This window comes from Leucoraja erinacea, chromosome 8, assembly GCF_028641065.1.
Source record: "Leucoraja erinacea ecotype New England chromosome 8, Leri_hhj_1, whole genome shotgun sequence".
NCBI lineage: Eukaryota > Metazoa > Chordata > Chondrichthyes > Rajiformes > Rajidae > Leucoraja > Leucoraja erinaceus.
This window is the reverse complement of record NC_073384.1, coordinates 12,293,426-12,318,173: the sequence shown is the minus strand read 5'-3', so window position 1 is coordinate 12,318,173 and position 24,748 is coordinate 12,293,426. Positions and strand designations below refer to the sequence as shown.

The following is a 24,748-nucleotide window of genomic DNA, read 5'->3' as shown; positions in this document are numbered from 1 at the left end:
AGCCCCCCCCCATCCCCCCCCCCCCCCCTCCACCCCCCCCCAATCCCCCCCATCCTTCCCCCCCCCATCCCCCCCATCCCCATCCCCCTCCCCTTCCCCCATCCCCCCCCCATCACCCCATCACCCCCCCCCATCACCCCCCCCCCCCTCATCCCCCCCCAACCCCCCATCCTTCCATCCCCCCCCACCCCCCCCCCCCCCCCCCCCCCCCCCATATCCCCCCCTCATATCTCCCCCCCCATCCCCCCCATCCCCCGCCCCATTGTTTGCATTTAGCATCTGAACTGCATCTTTTCAGAAAGCAGGCAACTACATGAGGCGAATAAATTTCCCCCAAGAAAGAGTTTAAAGATAAAATTTAAAGAATCAGCCAATATAGTACCCAGATCATCAGGAATTTGCAGTTTCTCATCCAATGTGGCTAAATCTTTAGGTTCAGGTTGTATGGAGTAAGCTGAAGAAATGCTGGGAAGATGTGGCTCTACACATGTTGGAAGTGTAGTGCCTAATCCTAAGGAGGCACAAAAAAATATATACATCATGGCTTTGACCAAATTAATGCACCTAACCCCATGTAATAAAATGAAAAAAGTAAATCATAAATAACAGACGTGTTCAATACAAAACAAAATAAATGTTCTACATCAACTGGGATTCACATACATTTCAGAAATACTAGTCTCATTCCACATCAGAAGAGTAACAATTTCTCCACAGATGCTGCCTAACAAGCTGATTATTTCCAGCATTTCAGATTACTACCTTGTTTAGTTTTTAATTTTACACACAATGATATATAAATTTACAATACGTTTAGTGGCTGCTGATAACTTCTCAGGTTAATATGCTTAATAATTATGCAAAGCAAAATGTTGCACGTCATCAGTGTTCACTGCCATAATCAGCAGAAATCGCACGTTTTGCGATGAATATGTTAATTATGTTTACCCATAAAGCAGAAACATTCAATTTTTTAAAATCAAGAACATACTTAGAATATTGATTCTGGATTAAAAACATCATTTTTATTCCATTATTTAATGACAATGGTTAAATCGAACACAATAATCGTGGTACAAACAATTACTGGAAAAGTTGTTATTCGCAACTTTTAATACTGATGTTATAATCTTCAACACCAATCCATTCCACTCATTAATTAAATTCTATTTCTCAATCATTTCTCAGAAAACATTCATAACAATGTATGCTGCTTATAATGTGTAGTCTTCAAACTAAAGTTAATTTTCTTGAAAAATAATTACTAGGAAAAAGCTAAAAGGAAAGTTCATTGGTAAAACTAAGGGCTACTCCTGCAATTAAATATCAAGCAGTTAACATGTTGCACGATCATTTTAAATGTTTTCATAAATTGACAAATCAGCATTCAATTCTGATACATGTTATGAAAATTTGTATGAAATGAAAATTCTGCCATATAGGACTTATTTACAGATTCTATTAACTTTTCCACAACAGACATTAGATTACAATTGTCTACTCATTTCTACTTTCTTGCTCCAATATCTTATGAAATTGATTTAGCATTCAAGCAGAAAATTCCCCAGATCTTTGGAAAGCTATAGGTATTTCTCACCAACTTACATTGTTAGCTATATTGAAAACACCAATAATGAAAAGGTCTGTCCTTGCTGTTATCACTTTTTGAGCTGCATACTGATGCAGCTGCTAGTGCTACTGACTCAGAACCCTAGGTTCGATCCTGACCTTGGATGCTGTCTGTTCAGAGTTCGCAGGTTTTCTCCATGACCGGTTTCCTTCAGGTGCTCCAGTTTCCTCCCACATCCCAAAGAGATTCGCGTTTGGCCTCTGAAAATTGCCCTGAGTGTGCAGGGAGTGGATGCAAATGTGGGATAACATAGAACTAGTGTGAACGGGTGATTGATGGTCAGCATGGACTCGGTGGACCAAAGAGCCTGTTTCCATGCTGTATTTCTAATCTAAACTTTTACTGATACAATTTTATTGCATAAATTAACGTTGTGGAGTATTTAATGTACCATCACTGTTCTCTGTTGTTTTTAAATAACCCTTATTATTCATGAGTCCCTTTCTTTTTTAATATATTTCTAAGCTTTGTGTTAATCTTGACTTACCTTTCAGGAATTTTGATAAAATAAAAATGGTTGGAATACATTTTCCGTGATGTTTCAGGAAAAAACGGCAAATGCTGGAAAAATCGAAGGTAGATAAAAATGCTGGAGAAAGGCAGCATCTATGGAGCTAAGGAATAGGTGACGTTTCGGGTCGAGACCCTTCAGACCGATGTAGGGGGTGTGTGGGGGGGGGGGGGGAGGAAATGGGTGGGGAAGGGCGGGAAGAAGAAAGGAAGAGGCAGAGACAGTGGGCTGTGGGAGAGCTGGGAAGGAGGGAGAAAGCAAGGACTACCTGATATTGGAGAAGACAATGGTCATACCGTTGGGGTGTAAACTACCCAAGCAAAAATATGAAATGCTGCTCCTCCAATTTTCCATGAAGGAGAAGTTGATTTGAAAAATAATTGAACCTTTCCATACAGTAACAATTACTTAATGAGACAGAAAAAGGGGATGGTGGAACACCTTGTTGATGCAGTCTACAGATATTTATAATTTAAAATCAGAGGCTGTATCAAGTTGAATTTGTACATAGATGCCAGCATAGCATTTGATGTACAAAAATGAAGAGACTCAGAAATCTAAATGAAGAAATAGCTACTTGATGGGAATTATCATTACAAAAGAAGAGGGATGTCTTAAAAAAATGTTTCCTGTGTGCGAAAACTTGCAAATTTCCCCCAAAAAGGTACAGAACATTACTCCAAGAACTTAGTTCCGTGGCATTTCTAAACAGTTATTTACTACTACGTTGAATATGTTGAAGTAATTTTAATTCGTAGAGAAGCTTTAAAAAGTAAATTAAAATGTTAAAGGTAGACAAAATTGCTGGAGAAACTCAGCGGGTGCGGCAGCATCTATGGAGCGAAGGAAAGAGGCAACGTTTCGGGCCAAAACCCTTCTTCAGACTGTTTCGGCCCGAAACATTGCCTCGTTCATTCGCTCCATTGATGCTGTCGCACCCGCTGAGTTTCTCCAGCAATTTTGTCTACCTTTGATTCTCCAGCATCTGCAGTTCCTTCTTGAACTAATTAAAATGTTAAATTAGTTAAAGTGAATATATAAAGGATAACCGAACATGGTCAAGATGAGAGAAATGTATTTTCTTGCTTAGTAAGATGATAATTAATGAATAGGTTATCCAGGCAGAATTGCATGTACAACTAATGGCAAGAGAGTTGAACGGGTGCTTTGCATTCTATTTTCCCCCCCAAAGATTGAAGACTGGTTTTACCACCTAACTAATAGGGAAATTGCACTTATTTTCTCCACTGGTCTCTTAAGTGACATTTCATCTTGCCAATCTATGTATGCCACATGGTAGCATTTCACCCAACCGCCATTAGCTGACTCTTGTGATTTCCCTTTATGAAACACATTCTGACAACAGTTAACTATTTTCATTGTCTCTTTATACATGACTGTGCAGAGTTTGCACAGTTTCCTCCCACATCCCAAAGACGTGCAGGTTAATTTTTTTTATTTGTTAATTAAACATTTTACAATGTATGCAAATATTGCTAGGTTTTAATTATTTGAATCACGGTCATCAAAACAACTAGATATGGATACTGGTGATTCTTTTAGGTGTTCCATTAGACCCACACTCAATGGAATATAATGTTTTAGGATTCGTCAGGATCCAAGGGTATACTCAATTGAGCATTTGTACCCTTGTAGCTCATATAAATTGTAAATTATATATGTTTTTTGTATCAATCACACTCCGAACCATTCCTCTCTAGAAAATGATGAATAAAATAGTTTTGAAATAATTGCTGAAATGGTTCATGGAATTACCTCAAAAAAAGTGGTAACACAGTAACATTTACTGAAAAAGATCAGTGACATATACTGACAAAAAGTCCACATGATGGAGCCTGCCAATGCATAGATAGTAATCTAGACATTAGTGCAACTGTTCGTCATAGAAACATAGTGCATCAAAGCAGGCTCTTCAGTCCAATGCATCCATGCCGACCAAGATGTTCCATCGAAGCTAGTCTCAGATGCCTGCATTTGCCCCATATCCTATTAAACATGTCCTAACCATGTACCTGTCCAAGTGTCTTTTCAATGCTGCTATAGCACCTGCGTCAATGACTTACTCGGTGAAAAAATTGTCCCCCAGGTTCCTATTAAATCTGGCTCCTTTCATCTTAAACCTATGTCCTCTGGCTTCATCCCACTACCCTGGGTAAAATAATCTTTGCATTCACCATACCTGTTCCCCTCAATTCTTATACACCTCTTTAAGATCATCCCTCAGCCTCCTGCACTCCAAGGGGTAAAATCCTAGCATGCTCAACCTCTCCCCACACCTCAGGCCCGCGACTACTGGCAACATCCTCATAAATATTTACTGCGATCTATACATCTTTCCAATAGGAGGATGACTCAAACAGAACACAGTCCTCCAAATGTGACATCACCAATATTGGTGTGAAGGAATGTTAAAGGGGGCCTTGAAGACACCCATTGAAAACTGGTATCTTCTGCTATCAAGGTTAATTAATTACATATATGAGAAAGACTGCAGGTGCCTAAAGTCATTACTACATAGTGGAAAAAAAATCACACTTTTCAACTCCACTTCCCATGAATGACCACCACCTTGAACTAGCCAAATTAAGGGAAAGTGCTAGACTCTATTGTTATGTAAGTAATGGTAGGACACTTGGAAACTAATAAGACTGGGCAGAATCAGCATGGATTCATGCAAGAGCACTTTTTTGACAGGCAGACAGAACCGGTTGATGTGGTGTACTTGGACTTCCAAATGGCCTTCAGTACAGTACGAGAGAATGTTAAAACAAATTTACAGTATGTGAAATTGGTACCACGGGAGAATATTATACAAATTTACAGTATGTGAAATTGGAAACAATATGCCAGCATGGGCAGAAAATAGTCAGATTAAATAAGTCATTTTGGGTTGGGTTAGAAGGCTTGGATTGGTTGAATGCTGGGACCTCACATATGAGCTATCAACATCAATAATAAGTAAATAGATCAAGTATGACATGTTTATGTTTGGTTATGTTACTAAATAGCATGGAGCTATAAATTGTTAGGAGCAAAAGATTAAGGGGATAATGAGAAGTTAAGTAAGCAGATGGAACATTCTGTAGAAAAATGCATGTTGATCCACTTCAATAAAAACTATTATTAAATGCTAAGATATTCAACAGTGTTTTGTTGGGATGGAGAAGAAGAATGCCATATATATTAATCATAAAGGTGAATACGAAGGTACACTGAGCAATTAGGAAGACAACCAACAGCTTAGTTATTATTACAAGCAGTGCAGAATGGAAGAATAAAGATGCCTTACTGCAAAACAAAATTCTAACATTGTATATGGAATGTTACGCACTGGTCTATTCTTCTTAATCAAGGAAGGATATTCTTGTGATAGTGGAAGCACCAGGAAGATTTACCAGACTAATGCATAGGATGGGGTTTGTCCTATTAAGATAAATTAAGCATTCTCTGAATTTAATTTTAAGCTTAGATTGAGAGGCCTATGATAGGTCAGTCTCAAAATAAATAGTCATTTGAGATGAAGATAGGAAGAAATTTATTCAGCAAAGGTTTAAGAATACTTTGAATTCCTCACTTAAAGAAACTGTGGAAATTTAGTTTCAAGACAAATGTTCAAGACCAATATAGTCATTTTTATAAAGGGAGAGAGTTGCATTGAGGCATTATTAGTACAGGTGTCAGGGGCTATGGGGGAAGGATTATTAGGACAATGGGGAAATTTAGATTCCACAGGAAAAAATAGGAAAACAAATAATTTTTAAAAATCAGGATTTCAAAACAAAACTTAGCTTTGGTATTGTTTAAAAAACACTACTAGTCCACTCACATCTGCGGTTCTTACCCAGTATGGGTAATATGCAACTTCAGTCCATCAACATGGTTCACAATTTGTTGCTTGCTCAATTCAAAGGAATTTGGAGATGGGTAATAAGTGTCCCTATTGCGAAGGATGGGCCTGGCGCAGATGCCACACAATGTGTTAGTCAGCTGGACATTGCCGCACCATCTGTCGTTCGTGGAAAGGTTCTTCCGGACCAACACCTTTGGCCACAAGTTCATCGGGCAGTGGTCAGCACGGAACGTCCTGCAGGCACTGATGGGAAATGACTTCATGGATCCTGTGGCGTGGTTCCCAGAGCAGACTGCCCAGCTTATCTGGCAAAATCCCTCATCGCCAGAACTCACCAACAAGCACCAAGACTTGCCTAGCAATGAGGGGACCCTTCCCAGTCAGATCCTTTCTGCACCGTCGGAACCTCACTACCAGCACACGCTGCTCTCGGGATGGCTGCTATGGAGAGGAGACGATTGCCCACCTCGTTGCAGAGTGTGGATTCGCAAAGAGAGTCTGGAGAGGTCTGCAGGGGTCCCTGTCACGGTTTATTCTGAACAGCTCCGTCACTGAGGACTCCCAGGGACGCATTCAGAGACTGACATCGAGTGCTGCTGGAAGGTCATCAACTCGGTGAAAGACGCTCTTTGGTCTGCCCAAGCGTTGTTGACCACGCAGCGGAGCGAGTTGTCCGTCGGGGAATGTTGCCAACTGGCCCGCTGCAGACTGCAGGAGTACGTGCTGAGGGACGCACTGAAGCTCGGTACAGCCAACGCCAAGGCTCGATGGGGGAGAACCACAGTCTAGGTTCCTTCCGCTGCTGCACATGGGGAGGTAGGGTGTGGCAGAGAAACCCCTCAAAATAAGGGAAGGGATTCCACGCTAGTGGGCCACATGAGTGGCAAGGGTGTGGGGTAAAATTGTGATTTGGGGTAACTGTATTTAATGTATGTATAGCCTCCGAGAATGTCGGATGGAGTTTTGTATGGATCATGTACTGTATATATTTATTTCTCGAATAAAGTATATTTTGAAATAAAAATAAATAAATATTAACACAGATTATATACTGTAATTGAGACCTGATCCAACTATCCTTCAAAGAAATACAGCCAGGAGAAAGAAAGGAAACTGAATGGAATATAATTTCTGAAAATATTCACAACAAAAGTAAAATTTCATAGATCTTAGAAATGATTATTCAGGCCATTTCTGTTCGGTTGCAATAAGAACATAAACAAGTGCAGGATATTGCTCTATAATATTTAATATTTCTCTTCAACTGATTCTCTTTTATTCTAACATAATTTTCTTCACTATATTCCATGCCCACATGCCATTGTGTGTCAGAACATACTTCTTAGAAATGTGCAACTATTCTTACAATGAGCATTATTGATTCACTATTCACAATTTTAATATTTAGCATGTCAAATACTTTAATATTTCTGATGTCTTCCATTAGGAATTAAATTTTCTCAGCTGCACTTAATTTTCAATTCCAAAACTGTTTCCACACCTATCCTTTTAACATCGTATTAAATATTTGTTTTCTATGGATCTTATATTATTCCTGATAAAAAGGGCTCACAAAATGATAAACAACACTGTGTGGTTTAATACAACTTAAATTATGCACCATAACTCTAATGGTTATTTTTTAAAAAGGCATGTGTTCAATTCCTCAAGAGAAAATTGCAAATTAAATAAACTAATACAGATTAAAACATTAATTTTGCCCTGTTATAACTCTTACCTGCAAGAATGGTAGCTTTGGAATAATTCATCTTCTGCCAACTGTAAGTTGTATCTGCATCAATAGCAACATCTGCCACACCGATATCTGATCCTTCATCAAATGTCTTCCACTGAGTTAAGGAAATCTCCGTTTCATTGAAATTATTAAAACCATTGGATGTTTCACTACTAATACTCTCACCTAAGTGTTAAGAAAAAATAGTTATTTTCACATGCAGAGAACATTGCTCCTTCAGAATCATGAAACCTAAGTTATGTTTTTAAACTTTTATATCTTAAAAAAAATCAATAAATCTAAAACTATCTCATGTAGGAATTCAATGGGCAATTAAAGGGCCTGCCCCACTATACGAGTTTACCCAAGTGCTCTCCCGAGTTTAAATAAAAAAATCAAACTCGTGGTAAGTACGTAGAATGTACGTAGCGGGTACGTTGGAGCTCTGGACGTCTCTTAGCAGCTCGTAACACTAACGGCAGGTACTCGGGAAATGCGGTAAGCTCGTGAAGTTTTTTCAACGTGTTGAAAAATGTCCATGAGAGCCCCGAGTACCTACGAGCAGCTATTACCGTAATTCTCCGAGTTCGAATCAGGGGAAACTCGGGAGAACTCTTGAATTACCTCGTAGAGTGGAGTAAGCCCTTCAGTAAGCGAGGAACTCGGGCATAACGAGTACACAAATAAACAATATCAAAGGAGTGAACACAAAGTGTGAGAAATATTCAACAGCTCAGGTACCATCTGAAGACAAAGAAACAAGAGTGAATTCATAACAGATCATTGACTTGAAATGTTCACTCTGATTTGTTTGTCCCTGGTGCTGCCTGACTTTAAGTACTTCCAGCAGTATGATTGAGACTTTAGAGATACAGTGTGGAAACATGCCCTTTGTCCCACCAAGTCTGCACCGACCAGCGATCACCCGGTACACTAAAACTATCTTGCACACCCGGGTAGATAGCCTTATTGGATTCACAAAATCCAATTAACCTACAAACTTGTACATCTTTGGAGTGTGTGAGGAAACCGAAGTGCCGGGAGAAATTTCCATGCGGTCATGGGAACAACGTATAAACTCCACACAGGCAACACACGTATTCAGAATCAAGCCCGGGTCTGTGCAGCTGTAAGGCAGCAACTCTACTGCTGCCCCGCTGTACCACCCGATGATATTTCACATTTTGAGCATCAAATTTGTGTAATTGTCTAGTTACAAAAGACACCCTCGAGTTTCAAGTACTCCGGGGGGTGGGGGGGGGGGGGGGGGGGGGGGGGAAGCAAAGATAACCCTATCTTAATAGCTTAGAATCATGGCCAGTGTCCTGGCCTTTTCAAATTGTACGAGTGATCTGAGTGACCTGATAATACAGGTACACCTATATAAGAAAAAACATAAGTTTCTTCTCCAAACCCCTGTACTTTATTTTAAAGTTGTTTTAGTTATTATAAAATGAAGAAAGGGCATTCAAATTTAATTATAATCGATATGATGTTTAAAAGAACAGATTTTCTGCTCTTAGGTGTTGTCACAGTTGAAGATACTCCTGAGCCCTGGCTAATTAAAATATTCCAAAGCACAATGCAAGCCCAATTAATCAAAATATTAATGAGTTCAACTCACTTTTTGCTCTCAATTTGAATCTTTCTTGAGATGTCTGAAGTTCATCTGGATTACTTTCGACATCACCTGGGCTGCTGCTTCTACATATTGTGATCTGCAAGGGAAAAAAAGTGCATTTTAGTACTATTTTTAGATATGGTGAATGAGTCTTGGCATTTATTTCTCCCCGATGTTTATGCACTGTAGCTTTTGACGTCATAAAAAGACATACACATATAATCATGCATGTCTTTGGGAATGTCAATCTTCAATGTCCAGATGGGCTGATAGTTATTCAAAGATTGCAATTTAAAAAAAAAAGATAAACTAGATGTAAATAACATAAGTTTGTTTCTCAAAAAAGAAACAATGGAGATTATTTTAACTTTTTTTCTGGAAAGGTCCCCCTTTAAGAGAGGGGTACCTGTTACAAAATATGCTTGCAGATTTCCCTGAACAGATGCATTGGTACATTTCCCATTCTAAATAACAGAGGTTGTTGATATTCTGCATGAAAGTTGGAGGATACACTAATAATGGGAGAGTTAAACCATGTAATGCACATGTTATATAACAAATTCATACAAGATCGTTTTTACAGCAATAATTTTGCAAAATAAGTATAGCCGTTGATTTGAGCAAAGCTTTCTGGCACTGAATGTCAGCAGCGGTCCTTTCTTGATCTTTCTGAGACCACAAACTGTTCCCGTAACAATGATCTGACTTTGATTTCAACTATTTGTGGGAAGATTGAGGTTATTTAGGCAATTAATTCAGCAAATGAGACATTATTGCAAGAGAATTTAAATGCAGGAATAGTGAGATCTTCCTCCAATTCAATACAGGAATCTGGTGAGACCACATTTGAAACGCAGCACATAGGTTTGAGCTCCTGATTTAAGGAAGAATAAACTTTTAATAGAGGGAGTATACCAAAGATTCATGAAATTAATTCCAGGGACAGCACGTTTGTCACCAGAGCATCGTCTAAGCATTACTTGCAAGTTCAGAAGAACGCGAGGTAATTTAATTGAAACATACACATTCCTTATAACAAGCTGACTGTTTTTCCTCAGACTAGGCTATCTGTAATCATGGACACAATCTCAATGTCCTTTTGTATGTGCTCAGGCATTCAGCATAAAAATAAATTTCTTAACACAGAGTTCACCTCGCAAGAGAACTGAGCAAATGTTGTCACTTCGTATATTCAAGTACTACAGAGTTTTAGCTATTAAGGAAATTAAAGAGACACAAGAAACTGCACATGTTGGAATCTTCAGCAAAAAAACAAAGCATTGGAGAAACTTAGCGGGTTAGCCACATTTGTGTAGGGAATGGAGAGATGATGTTTTTGCTTGGGACCATTCTATAGACTGAATGGAGCAGAGAGAGGAAAGCCAGGCAGGAGAGGTGGGGATGGGGCAATGCCAGGCTGAATAGCCAGGTGATAGCTGGATACAGCTCAGGAGGGAGAGGGTGATTGGCACACGGATGGAGTAAGTAAGGCTAGACGTGAAAAGACGACAAAAAAGGGTGCCTGCTGAGAAAAGAGGTGAAATGTAAAACTGGAGGGATGGATAAGAGTTGAAGGAAGGAAGGAAGCAAGTGCATTTTTTTGTTGCATAATCAAGAGCATTCAATAATATGACAGGGAATTAGACAATAGGTGCAGGAGTAGGCCATTCGGCCCTTCGAGCCAGCACCGCCATTCAATGTGATTATGGCTGATCATTCACAATCAGTACCCCGTTCCTGCCTTATCCCCATATCCCCTGACTCCGCTATCTTTAAAGCCCTATCTAGCTCTCTCTTGAAAGTATCCAGAGAACTGGCCTCCACTGCCCTCTGAGGCAGAGAATTCCACAGACTCACAAAAGGTGTTTTCTTATCTCCATTCTAAATGGCCTACCCCTTATTCTTAAACTGTGGCCCCTGGTTCTGGAGTCCCCCAACATCAGGAACATGTTTCCTACCTCTAGTGTGTTCAAACCCTTAATAATCTTATATGTTTCAATAAGATATCCTCTCATCCTTTTAATTTCCAGAGTATACAAGGTCAGTCGCTCCATTCTCTTAGTATATGACAGTCCCGCCATCCCTGGAATTAACCTTGTGAACCTACGCTGCACTCTCCAAATAGCAAGAATGTCCTTCCTCAAATTTGGAGACCAAAACTGCACACAAAACTTCAGGTGTGGTCTCGCTAGGGCCCTGTATAACTGCAGAAGGACCTCTTTGCTCCAATACTCAACTCCTCTTGTTGAGAAGGACAACATGCCATTTACTTTAGTCACTTCCTGCTGTACCTGCATGCTTACTTTTATTGACTGATGAACAAGGACCCCAGATTCCATTGTAGTTCCCCTTTTCCCAACTTGACACCATTTAGATAATAATCTGCCTTCCTGTTTTTACTACCAAAGTGGATTACATCACATATACCCACATTAAACTGCATCTGCCATGCATCTGCCCACTCCCCCAACTTGTCCAAGTCACCCTGCATTCTCAAGGCATCCTCCTCACAGTTTACATCGCCACCCAGCTTTGTGTCATCTGCAAATTTGCTAATGTTACTAGTAATCCCTTCATCTAAATCATTAATATATATTGTAAATAGCTGCGGTCCCAGCACCAAGCCTTGCGGTACACCACTAGTCACTGCCTGCCTGTGGTCCTAAATTCACATACTCTGGGTAAGAGACACTGTCCATCTACCCAATCTATTCCTCTCATAATCTTATACACCTCTATAAGACCACCCCTCATCCTCCTGGGCTCCAAGGAATAGAGTCCCAACCTACTCAACCTCTCCCGATAGCTCAGACCCTATAGTCCTGCAACATCCTCGTAAATCTTCTCTGTACCCTTTCCAGCTGGACAACATGTTTTCTATAACATGGTGCCCAGAACTGAACACAATACTCTGAATGCGGCCTCACCAACGTCTTACATAACTGCAACACGATCTCCCATTCTATACTCAATACTCTGACTGATGAAGGCCAATGCGCCAAAAGCCTTTTTGACCACCCGATCTATCTGCAATTCCACTTTCAAGGAACCTGCACCTGCACTCCTAGATCCCTCTGCTCTACAACATTACCCAGAGCCATACCATTCACTGTGTAGGTCCTGCCCATGTTAGACTTCCAAAAATGCAACACCTTACATTTCTCTGCATTAAATGTCGGAGAAGGACCCATTTATTCAAATTCCATTTGCTGCACAACAACCAATTTTCTATCCATGCAAACACACTACCTGCAAAACCTTTCTTACCATAAATTGATGAACCTCTTAGGTGGTACCTTGTAAAACTCCTTTTGGGAATCTAACTATACTATATCTGTTGTTTCCCCTCTATGAACTCTCACTTTCACATGGTCAAAGAAATTGAGCAAATTTATCAAACACAATTTACTTTTCAATTCCAATTTGATCAAACAATCCCTTAAATATTAAAATGACTTGTAATTGTAATCAACAAAATTTATAGTGCATGGTGGCGCAGCGGTAGAGTTGCTGCCTTGCAGCTCCAGAGACCCGGGTTAGATTCTGACTATGGGCGCTCTGCACGCAGTTTGTACGTTCTCCCCGTGACCTGCACGGGTTTTCTCCGAGATCTTTGGTGATTTCCCCCCACACTCCAAAGACGTTATTAGGTTTAAGAAGGAACTGCAGATGCTGGAAAATTGAAGGTACACAAAAAAAAACTGGAGAAACTCAGCGGGTGCAGCAGTATCTATGGAGCGAAGGAAATAGGCAACGTTTCGGGCCGAAGGGTTTTGGGCCGAAGGAAGAAGGGTTTCAGCCCAAAACTTTGCCTATTACCTTTGCTCCATAGGTGCTGCTGCACTCGCTGAGTTTCTCCAGCTTTTTTGTGTACCTACGTTATTAGGTTAATTGGCATGGTATAAACGTAAATTGTTCCTAGTGTGTGTAGGATAGTGTTAATGTGTGGGGATTGCTGGTCGATGCGGACTCGGTGGGCCGAAGGGCCTGTTTCCACTAAAACCCAAAATGTTATTTTCATATCTATAATAGGGCAAAAATTGAATAAAACGCACAAAAGAACAAATTAAAATCTGCACTGATTTCTCATTGCAATTTAACTTCATTGGCAGAAATTACTTATATTTAATTCTCCCATAGTTACAAATAAACAAAAACTTCAGAAGTTAATTTTGTATGTGCATTGCCTTACAATTGGAGCCTCATTCTCTTTCCCTCCAGACCTTCTGCGTTCAGCAACAGTAATCTTTGAATCAGAATTAGTGAAGCTAGATGAGTGCTCCCCTCTTTGTTCTGCAATAAATATGAAAAGTTAGAAATTTATGGCTATTATTACTCACAATATAGCAAACGATCAAATTGGTTTTATTTATAAGGAGAATGTTTATTTGATTGAATATTTCTAATTCATATATTGCATCAATTATAAACGATCATAGCTATGAGACGGTGCCCACCTGTCTAAGGATACACACAAAAGTATAGACAGAACAGAACAATTTATTAAATACCTGTAAATAGCTGGACAGAACATATCCTCTATTGGTTAATTTCTCTTTTTTAAAGATAAAGTATGTTTTATTGGATAATCTACAATTATCTGAAGTTCCATTACAAATGGACATTTGAAAAAAACTTGGCAAATTTCCAAGAATAACGGGAGTAGCAATCACAGGGCATGTTTGCAACTTGTTGGTTACCCATTGAAGGTCTGGCAGCAATGGAAATCATCAGTTTCAAGATTCTGTATTAGACACACACCACTTAACAGGCTGGCATTGTCTTGTACATTCCTACAGCTCGAGTTCAATAGTCAGGATACTGATGTGATTATTTTTCTTCCTTGCAAAAAAAAACACTCTAGGTCTTGGGTAATTCCAATCAATTAATCAAAATAGCCTTTAAATTTTGGAATTTTGTATAATTTTTTTAATCGTTTAATCTTCATTCACAATGTCATTTTAGGTCCCATTCAAATGTTAGTGAATGCCCTCAAAATAGAAAAAAGGTAAAAAATGTTTAAAAGATAATTTTTGTTTCATATTACCTTGCATCTGATCAGCATATAGCTGTTCAGCAATATCAGACGTACTGCTGCTATGGGTGAGTTGTTGTTGTTGTTGTTCTTGTTCTACTGTTGTGCCAGTCATCATTTCGTCTGCATCTGATAAACAGTCTGTTTGCGGGGGCTCTTCATCTTCTATATGCACACAACAGGAGTGGTAATGAGAGAGAGAATCCAACTTAAGGAGTATACTTCCCTAAAAGGTGTTCTTTGTGAAATAAAACATTTGAAATGTACACATAAAACACCAGTTACCAAACCAACACATCCTCCCAACCCACTTTAATGTAGATATGAGACTATGTGCTCAGATTCAGTAAGCAACTCGATTATAGCCAATCCCTCTGTACCGATGAACCAAATCTAATTCTAATGGCATCACGACTGTTGGTCTTTTATAGACACTAGGTACTGGAGCGGGTCAGGCAGCCTCTCAGGAGAAAGGGGATATGTGACATTTCAGGTTGGAGCCCTTCTTCAGACCCAATCTGAAGTTCCGAAATTTAGTCCCGACCCCAACATCACCGATTCCATTTTCTCCAGAGATACCACCTGACCCGCTGATTTATTCCAGCACTTTGCATCTATCTTTGGTATAAAGCAGCATCTTCCCTTCCTTCTTACACTGCTCGTCTTTTATATTACACTTCATCCTGGTCTCACAGGACTTGTGCAAACCAATTGTGAATCACATTTTCTCTGTCCACTGAATTATAGTATTATATGCACAACCCCCACAGTAAACATCCTCAAGTATTATGAAAGTATTTCATAAAAGACACAAGCTGTTGAGACAAATCGAATTTATGCTGCCCAATAAAAATGCCAACCATTATAAGAAAAATTAAAAAAAGGCACTTTCAGAAATGAATGGAATTACAAATTCTATTTGTATTGCTGCATTCTATGAAATTAAAACTAAATACTTAGAGAGACACAGGTTTGAACGGATATTATTATTCTATTGCAAAAGCAAAATAATTAAAAGCAGTCCAAACTAATGTACACATTACAGACCACAGGATGGTAGATTTGTTTACCAAACAATTATTTGTTAATTATCATCAAGCATTTAAATAATATTATCAGTGTGGCAGTTTTTACAGTCATAGGCAAAGCTTCTCAGGTCAGGCTTCCAAAGATCTGGAAAGGGCACCACGGTGGCGCAGCGATAGAGTTGCTGCCTTACAGCGCTTGCAGCGCCAGAAACCCAGGTTCGATCCCGACTACGGGCGCTGTCTGCACGGAGTTTGTAGGTTCTCCCTGTGACCACGTGGGTTTTCTCCGAGAATTTCGGTTTCCTCCCACACTCCAAAGACGTACAGGTTTGTGTGCTAATTGGCTTGGGTTTGTATACTTGGTATTAGTGTAAATTGTCCCTAATATTTGTAGGAGAGTGTTAATGTGCGGGGATCGCTGGTCGGCGCCGAATCGGTGGGCCTAAGGGCCTGTTTCCACTCTGTATCTCAAAACGAAACTACATTGTTCAGGCCCAATCAGATCAATGTTAAACAATTCGGGTCAGCAAGATAGCCCCATGACATCCTGACCTGATGTAGGGAACCTGCAGGCCATAATTCAGGGTGATGGGACTCGAATCAGATCCATTTGAATTAAAATGTTATTTATGTAACAATGAATTAGCTTATACCTCGTAAATAATAATGCTGTACTTAGATCCATTTTGACCTGCTGATAATGATTTTAGACCAGGTAGACAAAAAGTCTACTGGAGAAACTCAGTGGGTGAGGCAGCATCCACGGAGCGAAGGAAATAGGCGACGCTTCGGGTTGAGACCCTTCTTCAGACTGAAATGTCCAGCATTTTTGTCTACCTTCGCTTTTCCAGCATTGCAATTCCTTCTTAAATAAATGATTTTAGAGCAAATTATTTCTAAAATCTGTGAAAAAGAATCATAAAGGAGCTATAAAATGGCTGATTTTTCAAAATCTACTTGCAGACAAAAAGGTTTCTCTTGAACCTATACTTCTCACAATGTTTTCATCTCTAGAAAGCGTTTTGGTGTTATTGAAAACATTGAGCAACTATTTGATGAACAGGCAACAGCAATGAGTTCGTTGGACCTACGAACGATCAAAATAGTCAACATATATATAAAAAAAGTAAGATTTAAAAAAATGAAAATATTGCAAGAAAACACGCCACAGAAGTTCAAGAAAAGCAGCAACAAGTTAACCTGTGGCTTTGATATAATTTAAAAAATCATATTACTTGCACCTTATTGTAGCTGAATTGTTAAGATAATATATTTGTATGCACAAATTTAGCAGTTCTTCCAGAGAAACCCCCCCCATCAATGTTTTACATAGAAATTAGCAAAGTGTAACAGGAAATATTGACATTCAAGTTAAGTAAGAGTAGTTAATGACATTACTTCAAGCTGATAACTAAATTTAACCTTTATTCATTTCAATGAGTGCTCAGCTTTTTCACACAATATAGCAGGTGGAAAGAAACACAAGAAACTTGAGAGGAAATAACATGAGAGGTTACGAAGAAATACAGCTTGGAGTACAGTACCTGACAGTTTCTGAGAGGAAGAGACATGAGTGATGCCAGGTAAAAGAGAGCTCACAGTATGAAGCAGCAGAGGCACACTTTTGGTGCTTGGCAAAGCATCACAAAGATGCACACAGTTGCTGATAGATTGACTTCGCTTAGCTTCCAAAGAAATAAAGCAGGCAAGATAATTAAAATACATTATTAAATATATATTTCTCAGAATGCAATAATTAAAAATACTTTGCAGTCCTTCAAATCCGATTAAAGATTCAGCTCCCACATATGATTTCTTAAAATGTTTTCTTGCATTAAGATGACATGACACAATCACATGTAACATTTCAAAGTCAAGAATAAGGATTATTCTTATTTTTGGTTGAACTCAGGAGGAAATGGAGTTGCGAATGTTGTTATAAATTTGTAAAGTTTCAAACACTCATGGTGACATCTAAATGGATAATTATTTAAAGGAGATATTAAGGCAGCACAGCTAATAGGCCAAAATTTGTTGTGCCTTCCACCACAGTGATGAATGCTGTGGTGGATGTTTATGTTACATGTTGTGTCCTGTTTGTGCATTTTATTATTTTGTTAACCCATCTTTATGTTTTGTATGGAACTGATTTTTAAATTATGTAAAGCACTTTGGGGTCAATGAAAATAGACTATAAATGTGCTATATAAATAAACGTATTATTATTATTATTATTATAATAGTTATAACAAACATTTATTATAATCTTCCTGAAAAATGGTAATCCAGCATTTAAACCAGAACCACAAATCAGTATTGAGGGGCAGAGCTCAATATTGCACATGGAATAATTACTTTTCACTATTTTCGGTCATGGTTTGCGTTAAACTATTTGTCACTAATTTTAATGTATTATTACAAAGAAAGTTCTGTGTATAGCAGATAGAAATGATTAATTACATTTCCTTTCATTTCACCTTAACATTAGAAATACAATGGTCAAACGAGAGAGAGTGAGAGTGAGATGGAAGCTTTGACTTTGCCAATGACTGTCAGGGAAATTAGCAGCCCTATGGCATTTTATAGAAATTATGTAGAAATATTTTATAAAAAGGCATACATGCAAAATAGATTACTTAGAAATGAAAAACCATGGAAGGTCTAATAAAGAGCATGACAAAAAGTGAAGATAGACACAACATGCTGGAGTAAGTCAGCGGGACAGGCTTCATCTCTGGAGAGAAGGAATGGTTGGCGTTTCTGATTGAAACCCTTATTCGGACTGATTTTCGGCCCGAAACGTCATCGATTCCTTCTCTCCAGAGATGCTGCCTGTCCCGCTGAGTTACTCCAGCATTTTATGTCTATCTTGGGTTTAAACCAGCATGTGCAGTTCCTTCAAATGACAAATGAAGTGGCTGTTCCAAATGACACAATCTGTTAAAAATGAGTTCTAGGTAACAAGGTTACTTGCACACACCTTACAAGCAATTGTAACAACACAATAGCAACATACAACAGCTACTGCATTTCTAATAATGTCATACAATACTGAATGAGTGGGAAGAAAACATTTGGATGAACATTTACAGTTCATTATGAATTACTGGCTAAAGTCAGAGAACTGTGACAAGTCTGAATTACACTACATGAAATGTATGCAATAAAACATCTGCCATTTTAGTCAGGGATTATACTGTCGTACATTCATTCATCAGTGTTTTCAAAGGGTAGCTTCAATTATATGGACAAAGAAAAATTAAAACTGCCATTGGTTCTCCGCCAGATCCCAGATACAGCAAAACATATTACTCTGATGTTCACTGCATGGAAAATTCAATTAGGCAAACGGTTCATCATGAGGGAAACTGGAGGTGGCAAACATCTATTACGTCTTACATGGGCACAGATGCAGCATATTTAGGAACTGCACTCATTATTAAAGACTCGTCCATCTGGCAAATCTGTACACCTTTTAACAACTAATTTCATCAAATCACAGTAATAGAGATATTAAGCACAAAGGGACTTATGAAAGACGACTGTAGTCGGTCATTATTTATTAAAAAAGACCCACACTTATTGACAAATTTGGCCTTAATTGAAAAAAAAATTTGAAGAAATGCAAACATGATCTAGTGTGAAAGCCATGGGGCTTATGAAAAGCAAACATGCTAATCACACCAATTTGTTAACTGTCAATGGGGATAAGTTTATTTGCCAATAGCTTTGTAACTCTGTGTCAGCCAGAAACGGCACCTGAGAAGGCAAATATGCACCATCTGTTTGCCTTTCATCTTTAGGCTGCACTCTGTAAAAGGAAAGCAAAAAAAAAAATGGCTGTACACTCTTTCATCAGGTCTTTCAGTTAATGATAGAAAATCTACTTGAATCTAGCAGGATGCACATTTCTTTGTAAGCCCTGTATAGCAAACAAAAGAGGACATCTGTGGATAATTCCTAGATAAACGAGTCATGACACCAAAGAATAATGAAAATAACTTTGTTTTGTTCCACTTTTCTGAAATTAACACAATTGTAAATTAACGCAAACTGTACTTGGGATGTGTTTTCTTTCACTCGGGTTCCTTTCAATTCATCTCACAATGTTCTGCTTCCAAAGCATCTTGAATGAAAGCCCCACTAGTCACAACTAATAACATGTGTGTGTCTCATACCCTCCCATTAGCACCCAAAGTGATGCACTATTTGGCACTAATTTGGAGTGTTAGTAACTATAGCACCTGATGAGCTGAGTCTAGTTATATTAACGTTAACCTTTCAACTAAGTTATCTCTATCTTATTTGAGCCACATGCACTCTCTTTAACTTGCGATAATAATCCAAGGGGGCATGCAAACAAGTTGGCTCCACTATTTTAGCAGACACAAGAGGTGTATTATTCAACAGAAGGAAAATCTAGGACAGATACAACAGCACATAATTGTAAGTAGAGAAACCACCTGTTCAGAGTAATTACATTAAGGCAATCAAGTGACAATTATAGAAATTTAACATGAAACTTAAACTTAAACTTAAATTTAAGTTTAAATTAAAAAACTTATGATTTAATAGATTCTTGGTTCTTGGTTACTTGGTCCTCCAAAATATTCCAACTGGAATTTAAACTGGAGGTGAAGGGAGGGATTAAGCCAGAAAGGGTTATTGGGAAGAAAGAGCTACTTTAGATGTAGTTGCATCTGGTTGGGTAACTATAGTTTGGTGGAGATTATTCCATGCTTTAATTGTGCGTGGGAAGAACAAATTGCTGTATACATCTGTCTTTGTAGCTGGGATCGCAAATTGGATCGAATGCCCTCGTCTGCTCCTAATTGGTTTGGAGTTGGTGTAGGTCTTGTGATCCATGTCTAGCTGACCATTTAACATTCTGTAAAAACAGGTCAAACGGTGAGCTTCACGTCTGTCTTGGAGAGGGTTCCACCCCAGAGAATTCAGAAGTTTGGTGACACTCGCTTCTCTCTCTCTCTCTCTCTCTCTCTCTCTCACACATAGGTGTTAGTAACAAATCGAGCGGCCTGTCTTTGGACACGTTCGATGGATGATATGTTTTTATCTGTGTATGGGTCCCAAGCTGCAACTGCGTAGTCCAAATGAGGTCTAAAGAGGGTGAAATACAGCTTCCCCTTGACAGAAGCTGAACAATGATGAAAGTTGCGCCTCAGGATGTTTAGGACATCTGTTGCTTTCACTGTTGCATGAGTCTGACCATTCCAACGCATATCATTCTGCAATTTGATGCCAAGATACTTGGTTTGTTTGGATTCTTCAAGGGTGACACCAAGTATGTTGTAGGATGTGACGCCTGGATTCCTCTTTCTGGTGACACGCATGGTTTCACATTTGGAAGGGTTGAACTGCATGCCCCATTGTTGTGACCACTCGACCATAGTATCGAGATCCTTTTGGAGAGCATCTTCATCATCAGTTGACTTAATTGGACGGTACAGCAAACAATCATCAGCGAATAGTCTGGTCGTACTTGCGACTTTTTCATGGATGTCATTTATGTAAAGCAAAAATAGGTATGGGTCAAGTACTGTGCCCTGGGGTGTACCACTCAACACTGGATGCCAATTGGAGCTCTTTCCGTTCACACACACACGCTGAAGACGTTTTGTCAGGAAACTGGAGATCCATCGTTTCGTGTTGGAACGGATACCATAGAAGTCAAGCTTCCGAAGCAGTCTCTGGTGTGGGATGACATCAAATGCTTTAGAAAAGTCCAGCACAACTAAATCCATGATGACGTTACTGTCAAGGTGCTTGGCCAGGTCATTTGTCGTCAGGATAAGCTGAGACTCGCATGATCTATGCCTCCTAAATGCATGTTGGTTGTCGGCAAGAATATTATGTTTGCTCACGTGATGCATCAGATTATTATCAATGATATGCTCCAGCAATTTGCAGCAAGTACTTGTTATTGAAACAGGAAGATAATTCGCTGGGTTGGCGGTTGAACCCTTCTTAAAGAGAGGAGTGATGTTGGCCTTCCTCCAATCCAGCGGAACATCGCCCGAGTCAAGCGATTGTTGAAAAATGAACTGCAAAACTGGAGCCAGTTCTTCAGCTGCGATCTTGAGGGCTTGATTCTGTATCTGATCTGGTCCAATTGCTTTTGTGGTATTAATGTTGAGCAATAACTTCTTGACAATGTTGATCATATCATTTAAGTGGTATCATGTAAAAATTAAATTATTTTTGAATAATGAAACTGTGCACCAGCAGGTTCAGAACATCCAAAGGATCGGACTAAGCTTAAAGTTCAAACCTGAATGAATGAGATAAAATCACAGAGCACAAGAGGCCATTTAGCCCCTGCTGGTGCCAGCTTTTAGTAAGAGCTATGCAAATAGTTGCACAGCCAGGCAAATTTCTCTTTGTGACACATATATTTAATCACTGTTTTGAAAATTACTGAATCAGAATTTATCGCCTTTCAGAGAATTCACTCCAGGTCATATCATCTCATCATATAAAGCAAATAATTTCCCCTTACTCTCTCCTCCCCCTCCCCATCGACTTTAACCTGTGGGGGTTTTTTTTAAAGATTCCCAATGGGAACTGGTCTTCCATTCTTAACCGTGCCAAATTTTTATAACTGCGAGTATCTCTATGTCTCTTATGCTTCTTCACCTTATGAAAACCAACTCTGGCTTTGCCAATTAATTCACATTTTCGAAATCTCTCATCCTAGGTGCCAAACAAGTGAACCTGCTCTTCTGCCCTGATAGGTGGTGCCCAGAAATGGTGCAAAATCTTGCTTGAAGTCGAACAGGGAATTTTGACATTTTAACTAAAGCTTCCGTTTCCAATACCGTTGTTTAAAAGGCAGAGGTCACTTGTAAGGAGCAAAGGAAATCAGGTAGAGGGGAGGGAAGTTGGCAAAGAAGCCGGATGTAACTAAGAATACAGGCCCTGATTATGAAAATGGAAGCAAGATCAGTGTTGAAATCTAACACATAATTATCAGGCTTTTAATTACAAAAATATTCCTGGGATGTCAGACTGATTCCTGGGATGTCAGGACTTTCGTATGAAAAAAGACTGGATAGACTTCAGTTTGTACTCGCTAGAATTTAGAAAATTGAGGGGGGATCTTATAGAAACTTATAAAATTCTTAAGGGGTTGGACAGGCTAGATGCAGGAAGATTGTTCCCGATGTTGGGGAAGTCCAGAACAAGGGGTCACAGTTTAAGGATAAGGGGGAAATCTTTTAGGACTGAGATGAGGAAACCATTTTTCACACAGAGAGTGGTGAATCTCTGGAATTCTCTCCCACAGAAGGTAGTTGAGGCCAGTTCATTGGCTATATTTAAGAGGGAGTTAGATGTGGCCCTTGTGGCTAAAGGGATCAGGGGGTAAGGAGAGAAGGGAGGTACAGGATACTGAGTTGGATGATCAGCCGTGATCATATTGAATGGCGGTGCAGGCTTGAAGGGTCGAATGGCCTACTCCTGCACCTATTTTCTATGTCAAAAATATTCATGCAGATATGCAAAAACAAATTACAACATGCTGCACACATTATTGTGTTGTCCAAAAACAATTCATGAATAATTAAGCCTTCAGCACCTTACCTGTTGCTTTTTGACGGACAATATTTCTGGCTTTTTCAACACCTGGAGCACCAGAGGTAGTTGCACTTCTAAATCGCATATGTTCTTGTGTGCCATCAGCTTGATTTCTCCAACTTAGAGAAAAGGACCTACCTACTCCAGTTACCTTACTAAGATCTTGATATATACCTTAAACATTAAAGATACACAAAGCATATTAAAACTCGCTCTACTGGTTTTCAATGTTTCAACTTTTCATAGTGTCAACTCAACATGATATAGTTCTATTAAAAATATAGAACATTAATGCCTCTATAATAGAGCGGAAATAGGGATGTCATTTTATAACTCGGAACCCAGATTTCCCTCACATCCTTTGGAATTTAAAAGTGCTAATAATTCTTCAACATTTCAGATGTAACTATTGAGATTGACAAGTGGGTTGGTTTGTGGATGGCTCAAAGGTTGCAACTCATCCCTGGCAATGGAGCAGAGAAGGAGGGAGATTGAGGAGCAGAACAACTCAGAAGTCCACAACAGTCCAAGAGGGGGAGGAGTGGAGATGAGAGAGTTCAAGAAAAGTCAGAATAACGGTTGGAACACAAACCTTTGTGCTATTAAAAGACTGTGGCTCAAGGATCTCAATAGAACCACTGACATCCAAGAATCCTTGCCACCCTTTTGCAACCACAAAATATTTAGGAATAAACTGGGTTAAAACTGAGATTTGCAGCTTTATTATAATATTAAAAATACCAACTGCTTATTTGGAATCAGATTTGATAAATTTCACCATTTTACATTTCACCTAACAAAAATGCACCATTACAGATGCCGGGAACCGCTGGGAGGGAGGGGAAAGGAGAAGGGGGGAGAAGGCAGGAGGAATGGGGTTAGGAGGGAGAGCTAGATCGGTCATGAGTGAATGGCGGATGGGCCAAATGGCCTTGATGGGCCAAATGGCCTAATTCTGTTCCTATCATTTATGACCTTATGCTTTAGAAGCACTAAGTCATGAATCGAAAATAAAGTTTACTACAAATACAGAGATAACAACCATCTCCCAGTTCAATTCAATGACATAAGCAGGATCTTATTTAAACAAGTACCATTCGTCAAGCATACTGATGAATGACAATTGACCACTGGGTTTCATTTCTCATATCTCTTCCCACAAATCATGTTAATCAGTTACATTACCTTTTCCTCGTTGTTTTTTCTCTTTTTGTTCGCTCAGCTTATCCAGTGGCAAATTATTCATATCTAACCCATAAACACATCTTGCTAACACCACAGTGAGAGAATCCATGATCTTTGCCCACTCAGTGATCAGTTCATTCCACATGGTCAGAGATGATAGCACCGACAGTAGTTCGTCCCATAGCTCTCTTGAAATGTACACACTCAAATTAGCCCGGATCCAAGCAACAATAAGGGTCTGCAATACACAAAAGAAAAATGTTTAAGATGTAATCAAATGACTCGAGAACAAATATAATAGAAATTAAAAGGTGCAGAAACATTGCATTTGGACTTGCAGCTAATTTTAACCATGAAATAAAATTTAGGTAAACAAGAACAATGCATCAAAATCAAGATTTTTTACATTTTTGCCACAAATAGCAGTTAAAAAGGTACAAGAATAATCAATGAATAAGATATTATTATCCAAAGGTCACATATTTCTTCTGTGAATATTTTATGGTGTTGTACTCATAGGTAGTACAGCAAGTTGCATG

At 39.1% G+C, this 24,748-nt stretch overlaps 1 protein-coding gene across 4 annotated transcripts in view; it reads right to left on the bottom strand.

Moving 5' to 3' along the window:
- Positions 1–24,748, bottom strand: part of ralgapa2 (Ral GTPase activating protein catalytic subunit alpha 2) — a 328,019-nt gene that overhangs the window by 213,166 nt on the left and 90,105 nt on the right. For 2 of the 4 annotated variants that reach the window (XM_055638986.1, XM_055638985.1), the window contains exons 15-22: positions 24,210–24,447; positions 23,031–23,198; positions 16,976–17,116; positions 14,416–14,568; positions 13,561–13,661; positions 9,372–9,465; positions 7,751–7,933; positions 383–511 (exon numbers count right to left, since the gene is read on the bottom strand). In XM_055638986.1, the coding sequence (XP_055494961.1) occupies positions 383–511; positions 7,751–7,933; positions 9,372–9,465; positions 13,561–13,661; positions 14,416–14,568; positions 16,976–17,116; positions 23,031–23,198; positions 24,210–24,447 (1,207 nt within the window). The remainder of the gene's footprint in view (positions 1–382; positions 512–7,750; positions 7,934–9,371; positions 9,466–13,560; positions 13,662–14,415; positions 14,569–16,975; positions 17,117–23,030; positions 23,199–24,209; positions 24,448–24,748) is intronic. The other 2 variants (XM_055638987.1, XM_055638988.1) reach the window with 2 other exon arrangements.